Source organism: Colletotrichum lupini, chromosome 1 (assembly GCF_023278565.1).
Source record: "Colletotrichum lupini chromosome 1, complete sequence".
NCBI classification, from domain to species: domain Eukaryota; kingdom Fungi; phylum Ascomycota; class Sordariomycetes; order Glomerellales; family Glomerellaceae; genus Colletotrichum; species Colletotrichum lupini.
In genome coordinates, this window is record NC_064672.1 from 1,705,296 (window position 1) to 1,721,143 (window position 15,848).

At 39.5% G+C, this 15,848-nt stretch overlaps 4 protein-coding genes across 4 annotated transcripts; 3 read left to right on the forward strand and 1 right to left on the reverse strand.

The window, feature by feature from the left end:
* Nucleotides 1-201: 201 nt before the first annotated feature.
* CLUP02_00480 (copper amine oxidase 1) lies at nt 202-1,617 on the forward strand (the record flags this gene model as incomplete). Its single annotated transcript, XM_049279528.1, has 4 exons — nt 202-297; nt 365-490; nt 550-1,394; nt 1,458-1,617. The coding sequence occupies 4 exons, from the start codon at nt 202-204 to the stop codon at nt 1,615-1,617; spliced, it is 1,227 nt and encodes a 408-aa protein (XP_049135485.1).
* Nucleotides 1,618-3,674: 2,057 nt separating this feature from the next.
* On the reverse strand, nt 3,675-4,425 carry CLUP02_00481 (glycosyl hydrolase family 11; the record flags this gene model as incomplete). Its single annotated transcript, XM_049279529.1, has 2 exons — nt 3,675-4,010; nt 4,072-4,425. The coding sequence occupies 2 exons, from the start codon at nt 4,423-4,425 to the stop codon at nt 3,675-3,677; spliced, it is 690 nt and encodes a 229-aa protein (XP_049135486.1).
* A 1,282-nt stretch (nt 4,426-5,707) lies between these two features.
* On the forward strand, nt 5,708-7,546 carry CLUP02_00482 (uncharacterized protein; the record flags this gene model as incomplete). The annotated part of the gene is made up of 7 exons (XM_049279530.1): nt 5,708-5,713; nt 5,776-5,785; nt 5,876-6,017; nt 6,069-6,407; nt 6,451-6,544; nt 6,587-6,885; nt 6,940-7,546. 7 exons carry the CDS (start codon nt 5,708-5,710, stop codon nt 7,544-7,546), a joined length of 1,497 nt encoding a protein of 498 aa, XP_049135487.1.
* Nucleotides 7,547-11,850: 4,304 nt separating this feature from the next.
* Nucleotides 11,851-12,084, forward strand: CLUP02_00483 (uncharacterized protein; the record flags this gene model as incomplete). Its single annotated transcript, XM_049279531.1, has 1 exon — nt 11,851-12,084. A coding segment is annotated over one exon (234 nt), but the record flags the coding sequence as incomplete, so codon positions are not given.
* Nucleotides 12,085-15,848: the final 3,764 nt, after the last annotated feature.

Here is a 15,848-nt window from a genome sequence, read left to right on the forward strand (position 1 = left end):
ACAACCGGTGGCAAGGGCGACGCCCTCCAGGGCAAGACCTATAAGCCCACCATTGTTGACCACTGCCAGGAGAGCGAGTATGTGCCTGAGCTGTTGCCCAATGGCACGCGCAAGGACCTGAAGCCCTTGACTGTTATTCAGCCCGAGGGTCCCAGTTTCTCCATCACGGATGGCAACCTCATTGAGTGGCAGAAGTGGCGCATGCGTGTTACCTTCAACCCTCGTGAGGGTGCTGTTGTTCACGATGTCCGCTATGATGGACGTCCGGTCATGTACCGTCTCAGCATGAGCGACATGGTAAGTTACTTCAACACTTGAAATTAGTTCTGGTTCTAGAGCTTTCACTAACAAGAATGTGCTCTAGACTGTACCTTACGCTGACCCTCGCCCACCTTTCCACCGCAAGCAAGCCTTTGACTTTGGTGATGGTGGTCTTGGTAACGCAGTCAACAACTTGACTCTTGGCTGTGATTGCCTCGGTGTTATCAAGGTATGTCTCAATGCTGAATACTCCAAAGTCATAGCAGTCCACTGACATGGTTGGCATAGTACTTTGATGGTGTTCTTACCGATGCCAAGGGAAGTGCCGTTGAGACCAAGAACGTCATCTGCCTTCACGAGCAGGACAACGGTATCAACTGGAAGCACACCAACTGGCGCACTGGCCGTGCCGTCGTCACCCGCCGCCGTGAGCTCGTCATCCAGTTCATCATCACTCTCGCCAACTACGAGTACATCTTCAACTTCAAGTTCGACCAAGCAGCCGGCATCGTTGTCGAGGCCCGTGCCACGGGTATTGTCTCCGTCGTCAACATCGACCCCGGCAAGACCGCCCCCTGGGGTAATGTCGTCAGCCCCGGCGCCCTGGCGCAGAACCACCAGCACGTCTTCTGCGTGCGCATCGACCCCTCCGTCGACGGCCATGAGAACACGGTCGTGCAGGAGGAGAGTCTGCCGCTCAAGATGGACCAGCGGACGAACCCGAACGGCAATCTGTACGAGGTCAGGCAGACGCCCATTACGACGTCGGCGGGCTTCGATGCCGCCCCGATGAACAACCGCGTCTTCAAGATCCAGAACCTCAGCAAGCCGAACCCCATCAGCGGCAAGCCCGTCGGATACAAGATCACGCCGCCGGCGACGCAGCTCCTGCTCGCCGACCCCAACAGCGTGCAGTCCAAGCGTGCGCTGTTCGCGCGCCACCACCTCTGGGTCACCAAGTACAAGGACCACGAGCTATTCGCTGGCGGCCGGTACACCCTGCAGAGCAAGCTCGAGGTCGGCGGTGTCAGCGATGCTGCTGACAGGAACGAGGACGTCCTGAACCAGGACGTTGTCGTCTGGAGTGTTTTCGGTCTGACACACAACCCTCGCATTGAGGATTGGCCCGTCATGTGAGTATTACCCTTGATTTGACAGCGATTCTGTGATTGCAGACCGACTAATAATGCAATCAGGCCCGTCGAGATGTTGCAATTGCACATTACTCCCTCTGACTTCTTCACTGGAAACCCTGCGCTTGATGTGCCTTCAAACAAGGACATTGGCTCTCAATTGACTTCGGGCAACCAGAGCTGCTGTGCTGAGAAGGAGGCTCCCATCAAGAGTAACTTGTAAACGGACTGATCAGATTGACCATCAGTCTATGTATTTTATGAAAAAGCGCTGTTTTTAGATAGAGCATGAGACCCATGATATCAGAATCATTAGTTACAATTTCCATCTCAAGATTACCTCATTATTAGGCCTCGCGAGTGTTAGCTGAACCGAGTGTTTTGACTAGCACATCTCATCGTTGATCATTCTGAATATTCTGGAATTGCCTGGTGTAGTACTGGCTACTTCTGATGAAAGTAACTGTACCTCTTTGAGCCTTTTACCTTTTTCGTATGTTTCCTAATACTGGAATTCGTGGACGAGGAATTTTAATTACTACAAAAGACATCAAAAGCAATGCAGATTTGTATCAGACTGCTGTAATACGAGGATCTAGATGCAGCATTGAGATTTTCACTCGATGGGCTGACTGGCAACACCGGAATTATTGTCCTCGTGGCTTGCAATTCTCAAAATGTTAATTATACCACGTGGAGGACTTCATCTGTGATGCGCTGGATTATGCTAATGATGCCATAGATAGTCCGTCACATGTCTCTACCATCCAACTCATCTGCCGAATCTGTATCTCGAAGAAGCCTTGCTTCAATCTTTCAAACACGCCATGGTGATCTGAGCTACTATCTCTAGTGCAACCCCGAAAGGCTCCATGTATGATCCACTGCTATCACTTGCCTTCCTTGGGTGCCTAAGCTTGGTGACCAACATTAACCTTTCCGTAGCCCCCGTGTGTCGAGGATCGGTGTCAATTTACGTTGAGATAAGATAACCCTACGGGTAGGTAACCATCGGAACGATTCCGGCGAGACAAAACACGTCAACGAACCCCCACAAGAGATAAGAGAACGCATAGCTCGGAACCGGAAAGCATTCATTTAGATGATTAGATCGTGTGATGGTGGCGTATCGCCGACGAAGACCACAACTGTTGACACAAGGAAGTCAGGCCTTAGTCCGAGATCGGGGAGGTCCTCAAGTCAATGAGACCGAGAGCTGTGGGATGCCGATATCTACAATAAATGATATCCAACGTCTTCCATACTTAGCTACCGTCATGCCCGGTGCGATTCTCGACAATTGCCTGTTCTACCTGACAGCCATAAATGCTCAATCAGACGGGGAGTACCCAATTGGTAAGTGCGTTAAGGACTGAAGCATCCTGGCTAATGAACAGAAAAGCTGCTTATATAAAGCTCTTGCTCAATGGACCATGATGTTCTGCATATTCTAAAAAGTCCGGCCGCAACTTTCCTCTCTTTCAACTTGAAGTCTCGCAACGTACCTGCGAAGACCGAACAGCGATTCAGTGGGTGGGCTCAATTGTATCTTGAAATTGATAATGGATGTTCAGCATATGCCGCAAGACCACTCGCAATTGCGTCGCGATCGGTATTAGTGGGTTGACATCTATCGGCGGCAACTGACAGCCTGATGACACGCAGACTTGGTGTCATGGCATTCAGCTCGAGGGTCACTTGGTTAAGTGCAGTCCGAGCTTGTTGATGCACAAGTTATCCGGCATCTAAATATGATCGTCTGCCCATACGGTGGACCTGAAATAAGTTCTGGTGCACCCAGCTCCCATCGGCCGAATTTGGCGACTCGCCCGGGGTGCATGTCGTGTTCGACAGAATTAGGCTCTTTGTGTGGATTCAATATATTTGTTTTCTATAGTGCTCGGACACGGAGACCGAAAGGGAGGCCAGGTCGATTCCCCGAATCCAAATTTTCAATCGCCTAAATTCCTCGTCGTATCTTGTAGAACTTGAGGATTGGCACAGCTTGAGCGCCTATTGATGGGAAGTAGGTGGTTTATTTTGCAGACAGCACTTGGATCTCAAAAGGATCAAGTTGAAGAAATTCTGCCTTTTTAAGCAGCCGCAAGACCCGCCCTCCGCCTGCAGGCCATCTTAATTTCCATCGTGATCGATTTGCGTCCGACAACCCCTGAAATTCCCACGTGCGCGACAATGCACGCTTTGATCATCCCCAGACCCTTTCGCATCCTCAATGTCGCCCACATCCAAAGCCCATGTTGGCTCAAAAGTGTTCTGCATTTAAGCAGCGGTCTCGACCTTGATGCTGGCCGAGCCGGCGGACTGGTAGCCCTCGGTGGCGACGATCATGTAGTCAAAGGAGGTACCGAGGGTCATGCCAGCGTTCTTCCAGGCGGTGAAGAAGTTCTGGGTGGTGACGGTGCCGCCGACGCGCTTGCTCTCGCGAATGGCCCAGAACTGCTTGAAGGTCTGGGTACCGTCGATGGACGGGGCGTTGGTACGGGTGCTCTCGTACAGCTTGTAGACGGAACCGTCGGAGGTGACCTGGCCCTTGAGGGTACCAGCGCTACCGGGGTTGTACTCGCCGTGGTTCTCGACGATGTAGTACTCGATGAGCTGTGAAGGTTTGGGTCAGCGAGTCTGCTAATGTGCACTCATGTAAAAACAGGTCACTTACAGGGTTTCTGGTCCATCCGTAGACGGTCAGGTAGCTGTTGCCGTTGTTGACGGGGGACCAAGTGCCAGAGTACTTGATGCTCTTGGCACCACCAGTCTTCCAGCCCTTTCCACCGACAAAGTTGCCGCCAGACTGCCACTGGATGCTGTAAGCGCCAGCGGCGCCGTTGGTGTATGTGACGGGGGAAGCGCCATCGGTCCAGAAGCTGTAGAAGTAACCGTTGCTGGTTCCCTGGGAGGAGGGGGTCGAAGCGCGCTTGATGAGGTCGGTGGTCATGGGCTTATCGGTGGCGGGGGCGGCGAGGGCGCCGACGACGGCCAAAGAGGCCGTGAAGAGAGAAGTGAATGAAACCATATTGACAGGTTGGTTTTTGATATGTACAAAAAAGGTCAAGAGAACGAATGTAGCGGTCGGAGTATGAACAGAGAGGCTGGTGAGGCTGAGAGAGGAGGAAAGGAGAGCATCGTGGGATGGGCGAGGACGAACCCCGTCCTTTTCAATCTAATTCTTTCTCGATCGTTTCTCTGGGCCCAGAGCAGCAACCGATGATGGGATGACAGGGAAAAACGGAGATTCAAGTGCCGTTTCCTATGGGTATTTGGGCATCGGTTGCATGGGAACTGGGGGTTGTGTTCTCGATGGGACCGCCTTGCCCAGAATAAACTAACGTCGACCCACGTGGGTAGCATTCTTGGGACTGGGTGGGAACTTCAAGAAGTTGCTCTCTTAGCAGAGTTGCGCGAAGTTTACGAGCTTTTCGGTTTTGGGGTGACAAGTGCCCATGTGTGGTTCACTGGCTCATCACCAACCCCTGGGAAATCTTTCCCAAACGGTCGACGAGTGGCCGGCCGTGATGGACCGATGAGGAACTGTGGGGTTCCGCCAATGGATGTGTCGAGTTTAGGTCAGGAGTCGGATTGAGTGGCCGCATCGTCGGGAGTAAATGAACCAAGCCGGGGCCGATGTTGCATGATCCTTGCTACGCTCTCCGCAATTTACGCAAGGGGCATGCTCCGGCACTGCGGCCGAGAAAGCGGTTCCTCTTTTATTTTCTCGGGAAAAGAGTCTTAGAGGCAAAGAGGCAGCTCGTCCGTCCCCCTATTACACACGATCGCTTGTTTAGCCGGCCATGCCGGTCTCCAGGATGGCATTTATCCATAACAAATGACAGCTGAGATGATCCCAGAAGCCATCTTAAAGTTGGACGGGATCTCGAGCATCATCTTTAAAACAAGCTGTTAAGGTTCGGGATGGTGGCACTAGCAGCGGCCCGTGAACGATTCAGCGGCACTTGGGGGGCATGCTGCGTGACTGCTGACCTCGAGGTGGGAATAGATCTCTTTAGCCGTCGGCTGAAGTCATCTAGTGGTCTCCGGAGCAGAGGAACGGAGGCTGCGAATCTTAGCGTACCAGATTCACTGCCTTTTTTTGAACCTCGCGAACAATTAGCTTCCATGGTGCCAGTGTGGGGAAAAGCATGAACGCCGAGGTTTAGTTGGCCGGCTTATAAGGTCTCTTATGATAGTACCATGTTTTCTTGTGCAGCCGGACCCAAGCTTTTGTTCAACCTAGTAATAATCTCGAAACTCGATTCCGGGCCACATTCATTCTAGCCCGCCAAGTAACCACGGGAGTCATGCCGGTACTTTGATGAGATACCTATGTTACACTGCTTTTGCCGCCGGATCTGTACGTTTGAGTTAGACGCCGCAGCGTGAGTATCTTTCGTTCTCTCTTACAATTTCCTAGGCGCGCGGTCTCAACTGACGTCAGTTCTAACTCTGAGCTGTCCCTCGCCATAAAGCTTCCGGATTAACCACACTCATCTCTCCAGAGTCCAGAGCGAACGGAACCCTACGCGATGATGAACCGGGTTTGTCTGGCCTCTGCCGATCCCTGATCTACGCCACATTCCAACGTATGGCCGTTCTCGACCAAGCCTCCGAGTTTGTCCAACGCCTTGGATCCTCTCTGCCATAATGCCGATTTCCACGTAGTTGGATGCTTGGTGGGATCAAGTGCTGCCCCCAAGCCACATCCCCACCCAATCGATCCTGTGCCACCATCCAGCCGCTAACATTAGCAAAGCAGCACGCCAGCGCCAGCACGCCCAGCTCGCTCTTCTTTGCATTAGCGGATGGCAAGCGAGGGACCCTGACTTGCACAATGGGGCGCTCGGCCTGCACAAACCCCGCATTTCGACGCGTCCAGACTTTCCCCCTTTCTGACCAGACCTCCCCCAGAAACGAAAGGGCAGCAAAGACAGCAGACGAGACGACGTCAGTGCGAGCTCTGGTGGCACAACCCTCCGCCCATTGGCCACCCTTTGTCGTTCTGTAAGTGAGAGGTGGCTGTCATGCCTCCTCATCAGATCATAAGTCGCACCCTTCGAAATGCGGGGTGTGTCGACCGCCGTCTCTTGCGGGTGAAGCCGTGGGAGCAGCAGAAGTGGCACAACTCAACGTCGCAGGCGGTGAGGAGTCGTGGTGCTTGCCTTCCCTTGACATGCCATCAGCGAGACCCGCCGACAACGACGACGGCTCCGAGCAGACGAGGTTTCCATTCTTCTAGCTGCCATCGCGAATCTGACGACAAAATGATGCCGATGTTGTCCATTGGGGGGTTGCCGCGGTCCAACTCGTGCAAGACGCACGCAAAGGCGCGGCTCAAGGAAACCCTCACGCCTGATCTGCTTGAGAAGCTCCGCCGGTTCTGGTTCAAGCATCTCAAGACCGATGAGGCCTATATCTTACCTCAGAGGAGCCAGATGGGCCGATGGTTCTACTCCGACGTCGACTTTGATGAGGCTTGCGTGTATGTTGTTCTTTAGATCGCATCAAAGATCATTCTGCTAATGTGCACCTACAGGAAGAAATTCCGCCCCGTTTTGGAGGCAATGAAGTCAGCCAAGATCACAACTCGAGACATTCTCACAATTGTGAGGCCATTCACACCTTTGCAGTGGCTCGGTCTGGTCCTGCTCCTAGACCAAGTCCCGCGAAACATCTACCGGGGTCCAGAGTCATCGACAGTCTTTAAGTTCTTTGACCCTATTGCGCGAGAAATCGCACGTCACGCCATCAACGCCGGCGCTGCGACTCACAACAGGATCAAGTACCGCGTGGCCTACCGTATGTGGTTCTACCTGCCCTTCATGCACTCCGAGGACCTGGCGCTGCACGACTTTGCTGTGGCGCAGTACCAGCAGATGAAGGACGATTTTGAGGAGCTGATGGCTGAAGACGGAGAGGCCGGCAGCGACGATCAGCGCAAGTGCTGGGGCGTGTTGGCGGTGCAGAAAGAAGCCGCTAGAGACCTGCTAGAGACGAATTGTGATTTTGAGACGAAGCATCGCGACATCATCGTGCAGTTTGGACGATACCCGCATAGAAACATGGCCATGGGCAGGGAGTCTACTGCACAGGAGAAGAAGTATCTTGAGACGGGTGGCGAGACGTTCAGCGCTGCGAGCTAACCCGGTGGCCCTTTTTGTATAACACTCTAGTAATAAGCCGTGATTTCTTAACGACGGTAATGGCATTGGGTGGCATGGGTTTCAAGGGATGGGGACAACATGTAATCGCAGCTTTGATGTTATTTGATTAAATTCCTATGAACTCTTTTCATAATCATAAGCCTGCTGTCTGTATATCATGTCCTAATTGCACCGTTGGTATCCCTTAGGATGAAGTAGCCATAATACTAGATTTTTAAAGAGACCAGGAGCTTGCGCCGTACTTCAAATAGGTAAGTCGTTCTATAGTATTTTCGAGTTGATGTTAATATTCTACTAATGCCATGTGTTTCACTGGCTGAGGTTCTGCTGAGGTGTCTTACGATAAGCGTGATTCAAATACAATCGTGTGATTGAGACGAGAAACCACTGCCGTCAGTGATATGTTATCATATTTGAGGGCCAGAAGTGTGGAATGATGTCATGGCTTTTAATGCTAGGAACTCGTCAATTGATATTTGTCATCGACGTCGTTGGTGCACTCGTGTAAGCATTCATTTCTCTACTGCTCTTATCCTGCGTCCGTGGCATCATACAGTCTCAAACCTAGCCAATGCTAAATTCCAACAGCTCTGGGCGAAAACGACCGACGGTGGTTAAGTGAAGCACCGTGCCTGGTTGATTTGACCCGTGCGATCACGCAAACGGGAACTGTCAACACTCCCAATGGAGACACTTCTGATAGAAGATTGTGATTTCATGTGGTTATTGTCTCCTATCGAAACGACCCGTGCGGGTTTTCATAGTACGTGCACTCGAATATTCCAAGTGTGTGAGCGGAAGATCCTCAACTCGAATCCCGATACTTGTCAACGACATTAAATGGCAAATTCCATGGAGAAACGACATTGATACAAGACAAAGCCTCAGGACCAGTTGATTCTCTATCGTATCAACTAAGTGTTCAGTCTCATGAGCAGTTTCAGCTATCTTCAATAAGAACCTTGACAACATTACGACTGATCACCGAATACTTAACTTCAACATACAAAAGGAAATCCACGGTTACGCGACTGTTCCTTAGATCTCGCAGCCTCAACTTCTGCTAACTGTTGGATTACGAGGCAGAAAAGGGGCCCTATTAGGTAGTTAGGTAGGGGTAGTAGGTAGGCAGTCTGGGCCCGTGCAGACGGACCCTTCTACCTACCTATACCCACTGAGGGACCGCGGGCTTTGCCCACGATCTTCCCCTCCTATATATATATAATAGACCTATACTAACTTATTAACCTAGTCGTAACTAAAAGGTCTAACCTACTTACGTATATACTAATACTAATTAGTAATTAAATTATATATATATTTCTACTATAAGTTAGTAAGGATATAACTATAAAAGAAATAGCTTCGACTTACCTCACTAGCTATTCCGACTTATTAACTTAGTTCTATCTATTTAATTAATAATAAGTAGCTTAGTTTATATTACCTTAGCTCTCCTCTATTATTACTAGTTAATAACTAATTAACTAGTCGCGGGCTATTAAGAGTGCGCTTTATTATATACGATCTCTTTTATTAAGACTATTATTATAGAAGGATTAACTACTTTATTACTACTATTAACCTCGCTTCTACCGTTAATATTATTTCCGCTAGCCTTATTACTATTACTAACTTCCCTCTAATCGAACTATTTATAAAAGAATTTATTTTAAATATATTATAACTAAGCGCTATTTTAAATCAATAATAAGTAAGAGGAGATTAACTACTAAGAAATTAATCCGATAATTACTAATATACTAATGCTTAGTAATAATAAGACCTTCGGAATTATAAGTACGTTAATAATAAATCTCTTATTAATAGCGAAGTATTCTAAAATATTAAAAAAAAGAAAAGATTTTAATAGTAATAATAATAGGGATCTATTTTATATTATTAACAAATCTACCTCTTTCTAACTTAATAAAAGCTCTAAGACTAAATTAGTAAAATAAGGTATAAGAAGTACTAAAAAGAATTACTAATTAGTAGCTAACGGAATCCTTTATTTATTACTAAAAGTACGGTTATAAAAGGCCTTTTTTCCTTTTTTACGACCTTTTATTAACTTTAGTAACCTTTTATTTATATATTTTATTAAAGGAGCAAAATTTTTTAATTAGTAATAATAGCCCGCTTATTACTATTAAAACGATCGCTACGACTAACTTACTACTCTTTTTAACTTAATTAACGTTATATTATAATTATAATATAATAATTATATCCTATAGTAATCTTTTATTATATAACTTATTTCGTAAATATACTATAATAACTACCGGCCCTAATAATAAATAGGAAGAGTTTAATAATTAGTTAATATTACCTCTAGCCTACTTATATTCTTAAATTATAAAATTATACTTAATTCTAATTTATTAATAGGACTACGTTAACCTAACTTAATAAGGCTTATTTAATATTATACCCGCCCTTATAAATAATAAAAAGCTTAATATTTTTATCCTTTATATAATAAAATACTACTATCGAGACGGCTTAATAAGTAAAGAGCTATAAAAAGACTTTAAAACCGACTTTTAAAGTTAAGAAGTAGGGGACTTCTTAAGAATAAAAAATACGATTCTTAAAAAGCTAAGAGACTTTTTTATAAATAATAATATTAATTTAATAATTAAAAATCGTAGTTAAATAGTAAAAAAGATCGCTAGTACCCTTAATACTTAATACTTCCTTATTTAAACTTTTAAAAAGATCGTAGCCTACCGTAGCTATACTAAATACTTTAATATATTATATTATAATCTTTATTTTCTTTACTTATTACTCTTATAGCTAATAAATATTAATAATCTTATTTAATAAGCTAGAGAAATAGTAAAGGAATTTATATAACCCTAACTTACTTAATCTTAATAATTAAGATTCCGACCTTAACCTCGCTATTAACTAACCGACCTACTACTTTTTTTAAAAAAAAAAAAAAAAGAACTAAAAAAAAAATTATTATTACTTAATAGTAAAATCTACCCCGTTAGATACTATACTTTAATATAAAAACTAAAAACGATATTATACCTAATACTTACTAATTAATTAACTTTACTAAGCTTTATAATAATAAAAATAAGTATAATAACGAGAAGTACGATATTTTTAATAAAAAGCTTTAGATTTTTAAAATACTATACTAACGGGCGGGAATTAGTAAACGATACTATTCCGGTACTTTCTTAAATATACTTAAAAGAAGGGCGTTAACCTTTTACTTTAACTAATTTAGTAATACCTCTAACCCGCTTAGTTTCGATATAATATACTAAAAGACCTAAGAATATTTCGAGCTATTTACGAGCTATTAGAACTACTTTATTAAGCTTTATAACTTTTATTAATATTTTATAATTCGTAAGAACCTAAGTAAGTTAAACTAATAAATTCTATAAGTACTAATTAACCGTATTATAATCCTTTATAAAGTACTAGCTATTTATGGATCTATTTTTAATATAAGCGACTAATTCCTTTACTACGTAAATAATATACTAAAATATAAACTTATTATACTTAACTTAGTACTTATATTTACTAATATTTATTATTAACTTAGTACTTTAATTAATATTATAAAGAGAGAGCGCGACTATAATAAGTAATAATAATATTTCTAAAATAGTACTTATAATAAAGAGGTCCTCGCTACTTATTAAACCGACCGTACTTATAATAGTTTTAATAAAAAGACCCGATTTAATAAGTAGAATTAACGCGGCTGTGGTATTACTAATAAAAAGTATTTTATCTATTATAAAACTAGCTATTAGTTAACTAAGTATTTAGAAAAGAAGCGACGTTAGGTATATAAGAAGTATAAAAATAGTAAAAAAAGAAATAAGAGATTTATACTAAGCTTATATTTATAGTTCTTTATTTTTTATAAAAGAACCGCCCTTATTAATAACGACGACGATAATAATATTATAATCTAATACTTTAATAACCTCGACTTTAATTATAAAAATAACTACGAGGATAAAGTCTAGATCTTAATAGTATATTTTATAATTACTATTAGTAATAAAACTTTTATAAATATCCTCGCTACTTAGGTAATAGAGCATAGCCTTATTAATACTACTTTTATTAACGAGTTAACTAAGCTTATAGAACTAATAACCTCTTTTTTATTAAATAAGAGGTACTTATTAAAGGACTTTTAAAGTATTATACTTAATACCGGTGCTATAGAATTTTTAATTACGGGCTACCCTTAACTTTTTATATTATAATAATAACGACTTAAAGTTATTTTTAATACTTTTAGAGCCGGCGAGGTAAGTATTCGATTTAGTAATAATAAACCTATAAAGTTATTAAAATCTACGGTTATTAATACCCTATTTAGTAATATTACTTTTTATATCTTACTAACTAATACTCCTTTTTTATACTACCTAAGGGATATAAATAAGCTAAGAATATACTTTAATAATATTAATAACTTACTAATTAAGGGAGATATTATAGTACTTATTATTTATAAATAGGAATACCCTTAGCTTCTACTCTTTAATAATAAGAAAGTTATTATTAATTACTTAATAGAGGGCGAATTACGCTATTTATATTAGCGCTTTAGCTACCCTTCGGTTTTTTATTTTTTAAAGCTATTTTAGTAGTTTAGTAACGATATAAAGATCGTAATCTTTAAAAAGCTTACGAAGATCTATTAATAATACTAACTTAACGCTACTACCCCTAGCCGATTTAAATTCACTTTATAAAATAATTACGATTTTAACTATAAAATCGTAATTGACGTAATATACTTAATAGATTATAAGGGCACTAACCGACTAATACTTTACGTTATTCATACTACTACTTCTTTTTGAATAATAAGGTTCTTTATAAATATAATTAAGAAGCATATATAAAAAGCTCTTTAACTATATTAGATCGACGTTTATTTCGGTCTATTAAACTAAATTATTATAAATATTAATAAGAACTTTAGTACTATAAAGTTTAAATCTTTTATTAGATTTATATTTATTAAGGTTAAGGAAGTACCCGTCGAAGCTTATAATAATATTAGTAAAACTAAGAGATACTACGCGGTACTTAAAAAGGTATATAATATTATTTAAAATAAGTACTTATTAATAAGTAAAGAAGCTATACTTTAGGCCGTAATTAAAATAGTTAATAATATAATTAGCTTAAATAGCCTCGTTCTTATACTCTTTATTTTTAAAACTTTTTTACGTACTTTTAATAAATTTTTATTATTATTAAATATTACTTAACGTATAGAAGTAGTTAAAAAAATAATAAGGGAAGTCCGCAGACTTTATATTAATAAGTAAGTAAGCGAGGTACTAGCTACTTAAAACGGATTAAATATCTCTTATATTATTAATTTATTATTATAGTTAGATATTAAAGTTTAATAAGAAAGTAAGGGATAAAAAGGCTTATTTAAACTCGTTTTAATAAATAGTACTACTTACGTAATAGAATTACTTTACGGCTTAATAAGCTTCTAAATTATTATAATTAAACCTTAGTACTTAAAAAAAGTCGACCCCGAGCCGCTAGCTATAATAATAGAGTACGTTAACTACTTATTAATCCCCGTAATTAACTAGTTAATTAATAATAGCGCCGTTATAAATAAAGTCTTTAATAAAATTATTATTATAATTAATAATAACTTTTTATTATAAAGTAAGAGGACTAAAAGAATATTAATACGGCGCGGCCGTAATAATATTTTTATAACTACGACCTACTTTATATTTAAAAAAAAAAAAAATCTTAAGCTAGTTACTAAGCTCCGTAATAAGGGTATTATTACTACCTTAAGAGTACTTTTTATAGAATTTATTAATAAAGAGCTTTTAAGATTAATAAAAAGAGGGGTAATTAAATTCGTTTAACTTAACCCTAAATATAAGAATATAAGGATATTTAAATCTCGATTTATTAACGAGATTAAGAACTTAAGACTTAACTTTATTAAAAAGTCTTATTTAGTTATATAAGGGTATAATAATAAGGAGAAGAAGGAGATCTTTACGTAGTTATTAATAATTTAAAAAACTAATTAATATTTAATCCTTGCCCTAGTCCCGACCCTAATCCGGGAAGGCTATATTATTTAATTACGAGATATTACTTAAGTATATATATAATCGAGCTAACTTTTTTATTATAAAGCTTTTACTTAATTACTAGCTCGGATCCGTTATTTATACCCTAAGGGTACTATTTTATACGTTATATAACTATTATATAGTTTTATAAAATCTAGTACTTATTAATAAGTAATATATAATAAGTATTATTTAAAAATACTTTAAATAATAATATTTACGTTCGATTTATACTTATTAGTTTCGATAAGAGAAAGCGGATTATTTAATATTATTAATATATAGACCGATAATATTATTAAATTATTAAATAAGACTTTTAATTAAAAAAAAAACCGAGCTTAAGCGCGCTAAGTTATTAACTAAACTAAAATAATAACTATTAATTAACGAGCTACTTATTTTTAATAGCGGGATTATCTTATTAAAAAGTATTAATATAATACTTAGATAGAAGAACTAAAAGAAAAAGCTTAAGTAAGTTAACCCCTCGGTATTAAATACTAAATAATAATTCGTTAAGTAGCGAGCTTAAGGTACTTATATTATATTAATTTACTAACTAAAAGTAGTTTTTAATATATTATTTATTACTTAATATTAAGTAAATCTGTTGTTTATTAACTACGCTATACTAAATTATTATATTAAATAGTAAATAAATTACTTAAACCGAGGGCTTATATTCGTATTATTAAATTTAATTATAACTAAACTCTTCGTTTTTATAAATAAGTTATTTATAAATAATACTAATTATACCTTATAGTTAGGTTATATTATTATCCTTATAAATAAAAAATAGATTAACGAGAGCTTTATAATTAATAATAATATTATTTATTATAGCTTTATAAAGAGTAAAAGGATTACTTAGAGCGTACTAATATTAGAAATTTACGGAATAGTTATAAGTATTAACGTTACTTATACTATTTTAACTACCCTAGACTTTATTATTAAATAACTCGACGTTCCGAAGATCCTTACTATAGTTTATATAGATTTATATTTATTATATAAATACCTTATTAAGCTAAGTATTATAGAGGAAAAGCGCTTTATAATAAATATTATAATAGTTAAGTAATTATATAAACGCTATAAGCTTTATAAGATTTATTAAATTAATAGCGACAATAACTTAGTTAATAAGTTTATAAAGAGTATACTAAATAAGTCCCTCGAACGATTCGTTAATAAAGGAATTATTATAGTTAAAATAAAAAGATAGGTAATACGTAATTAAAATAATAATATACTATAAGTAGTAAGTTATTTAATAAACGTATATACCTTTTAGGCTTTAGCTTAAAGAGAAATACACGTATTTAGGGCGTAATTAGACTAATAAAAAGCTCTTTTTTAATTATGCTAAATTTAATAATTTTCGAGGAGTTTAAGTATATAGATTATATATATTAAAGAATTAAGAAGTAATTAAAAAGAGGGGATATTAAAATTTCTATATAAATAATTATAATAAAAGCTATATTAAAATTTTAGTATACGGCTTTAGGTACTTTTAAATAGGGAATTAATTATAGATTTTATTATTAGTTCTCGCTAGTAAGGGACCTAGCCCCTATTTTAGCCTTTTTTATTATAAAAATAAAAAACTATTAATATTAGATTACGAGGTAGAAAAGGGGCCTTATTAAGTAGTTAGGTAGGGGTAGTAAGTAGGTAGTCTGGGCCTATATAGACGGACCCTTCTACCTACTTATACTTACTAAGGGACCGCGGGCTCTGCTTACGATCTTCCCCTCTTACACACACGTAATAGACCTATACTGACCTATTGACCTAGTCGCGACCAAAAGGTCTAACCTACCTACGTGTATACCAACACTAACATACCTCACTACAACTAGCTAGTTATAACAAATTTATCCTATTAAGCTCATGATCTATAAATATAAGAAGCATAAAGTTGCAACAATGAATAGTATTCTCCATAACAGACATGTCTTAGTAACCTATTCCACGCTTAACCGCCCCCCGCCCCCCTCCTCTCAACCCTCACGTAGAGCATCCCCCTATGCAAATGTTAATGAAGTACAAAGCTATTGCTAAAAGAACCTTCAATCAATAGAGTGGGGCCATAGCGACCACAGACAAATAGAGGTCAATAGCGCGAGTCCTCCTCTTGG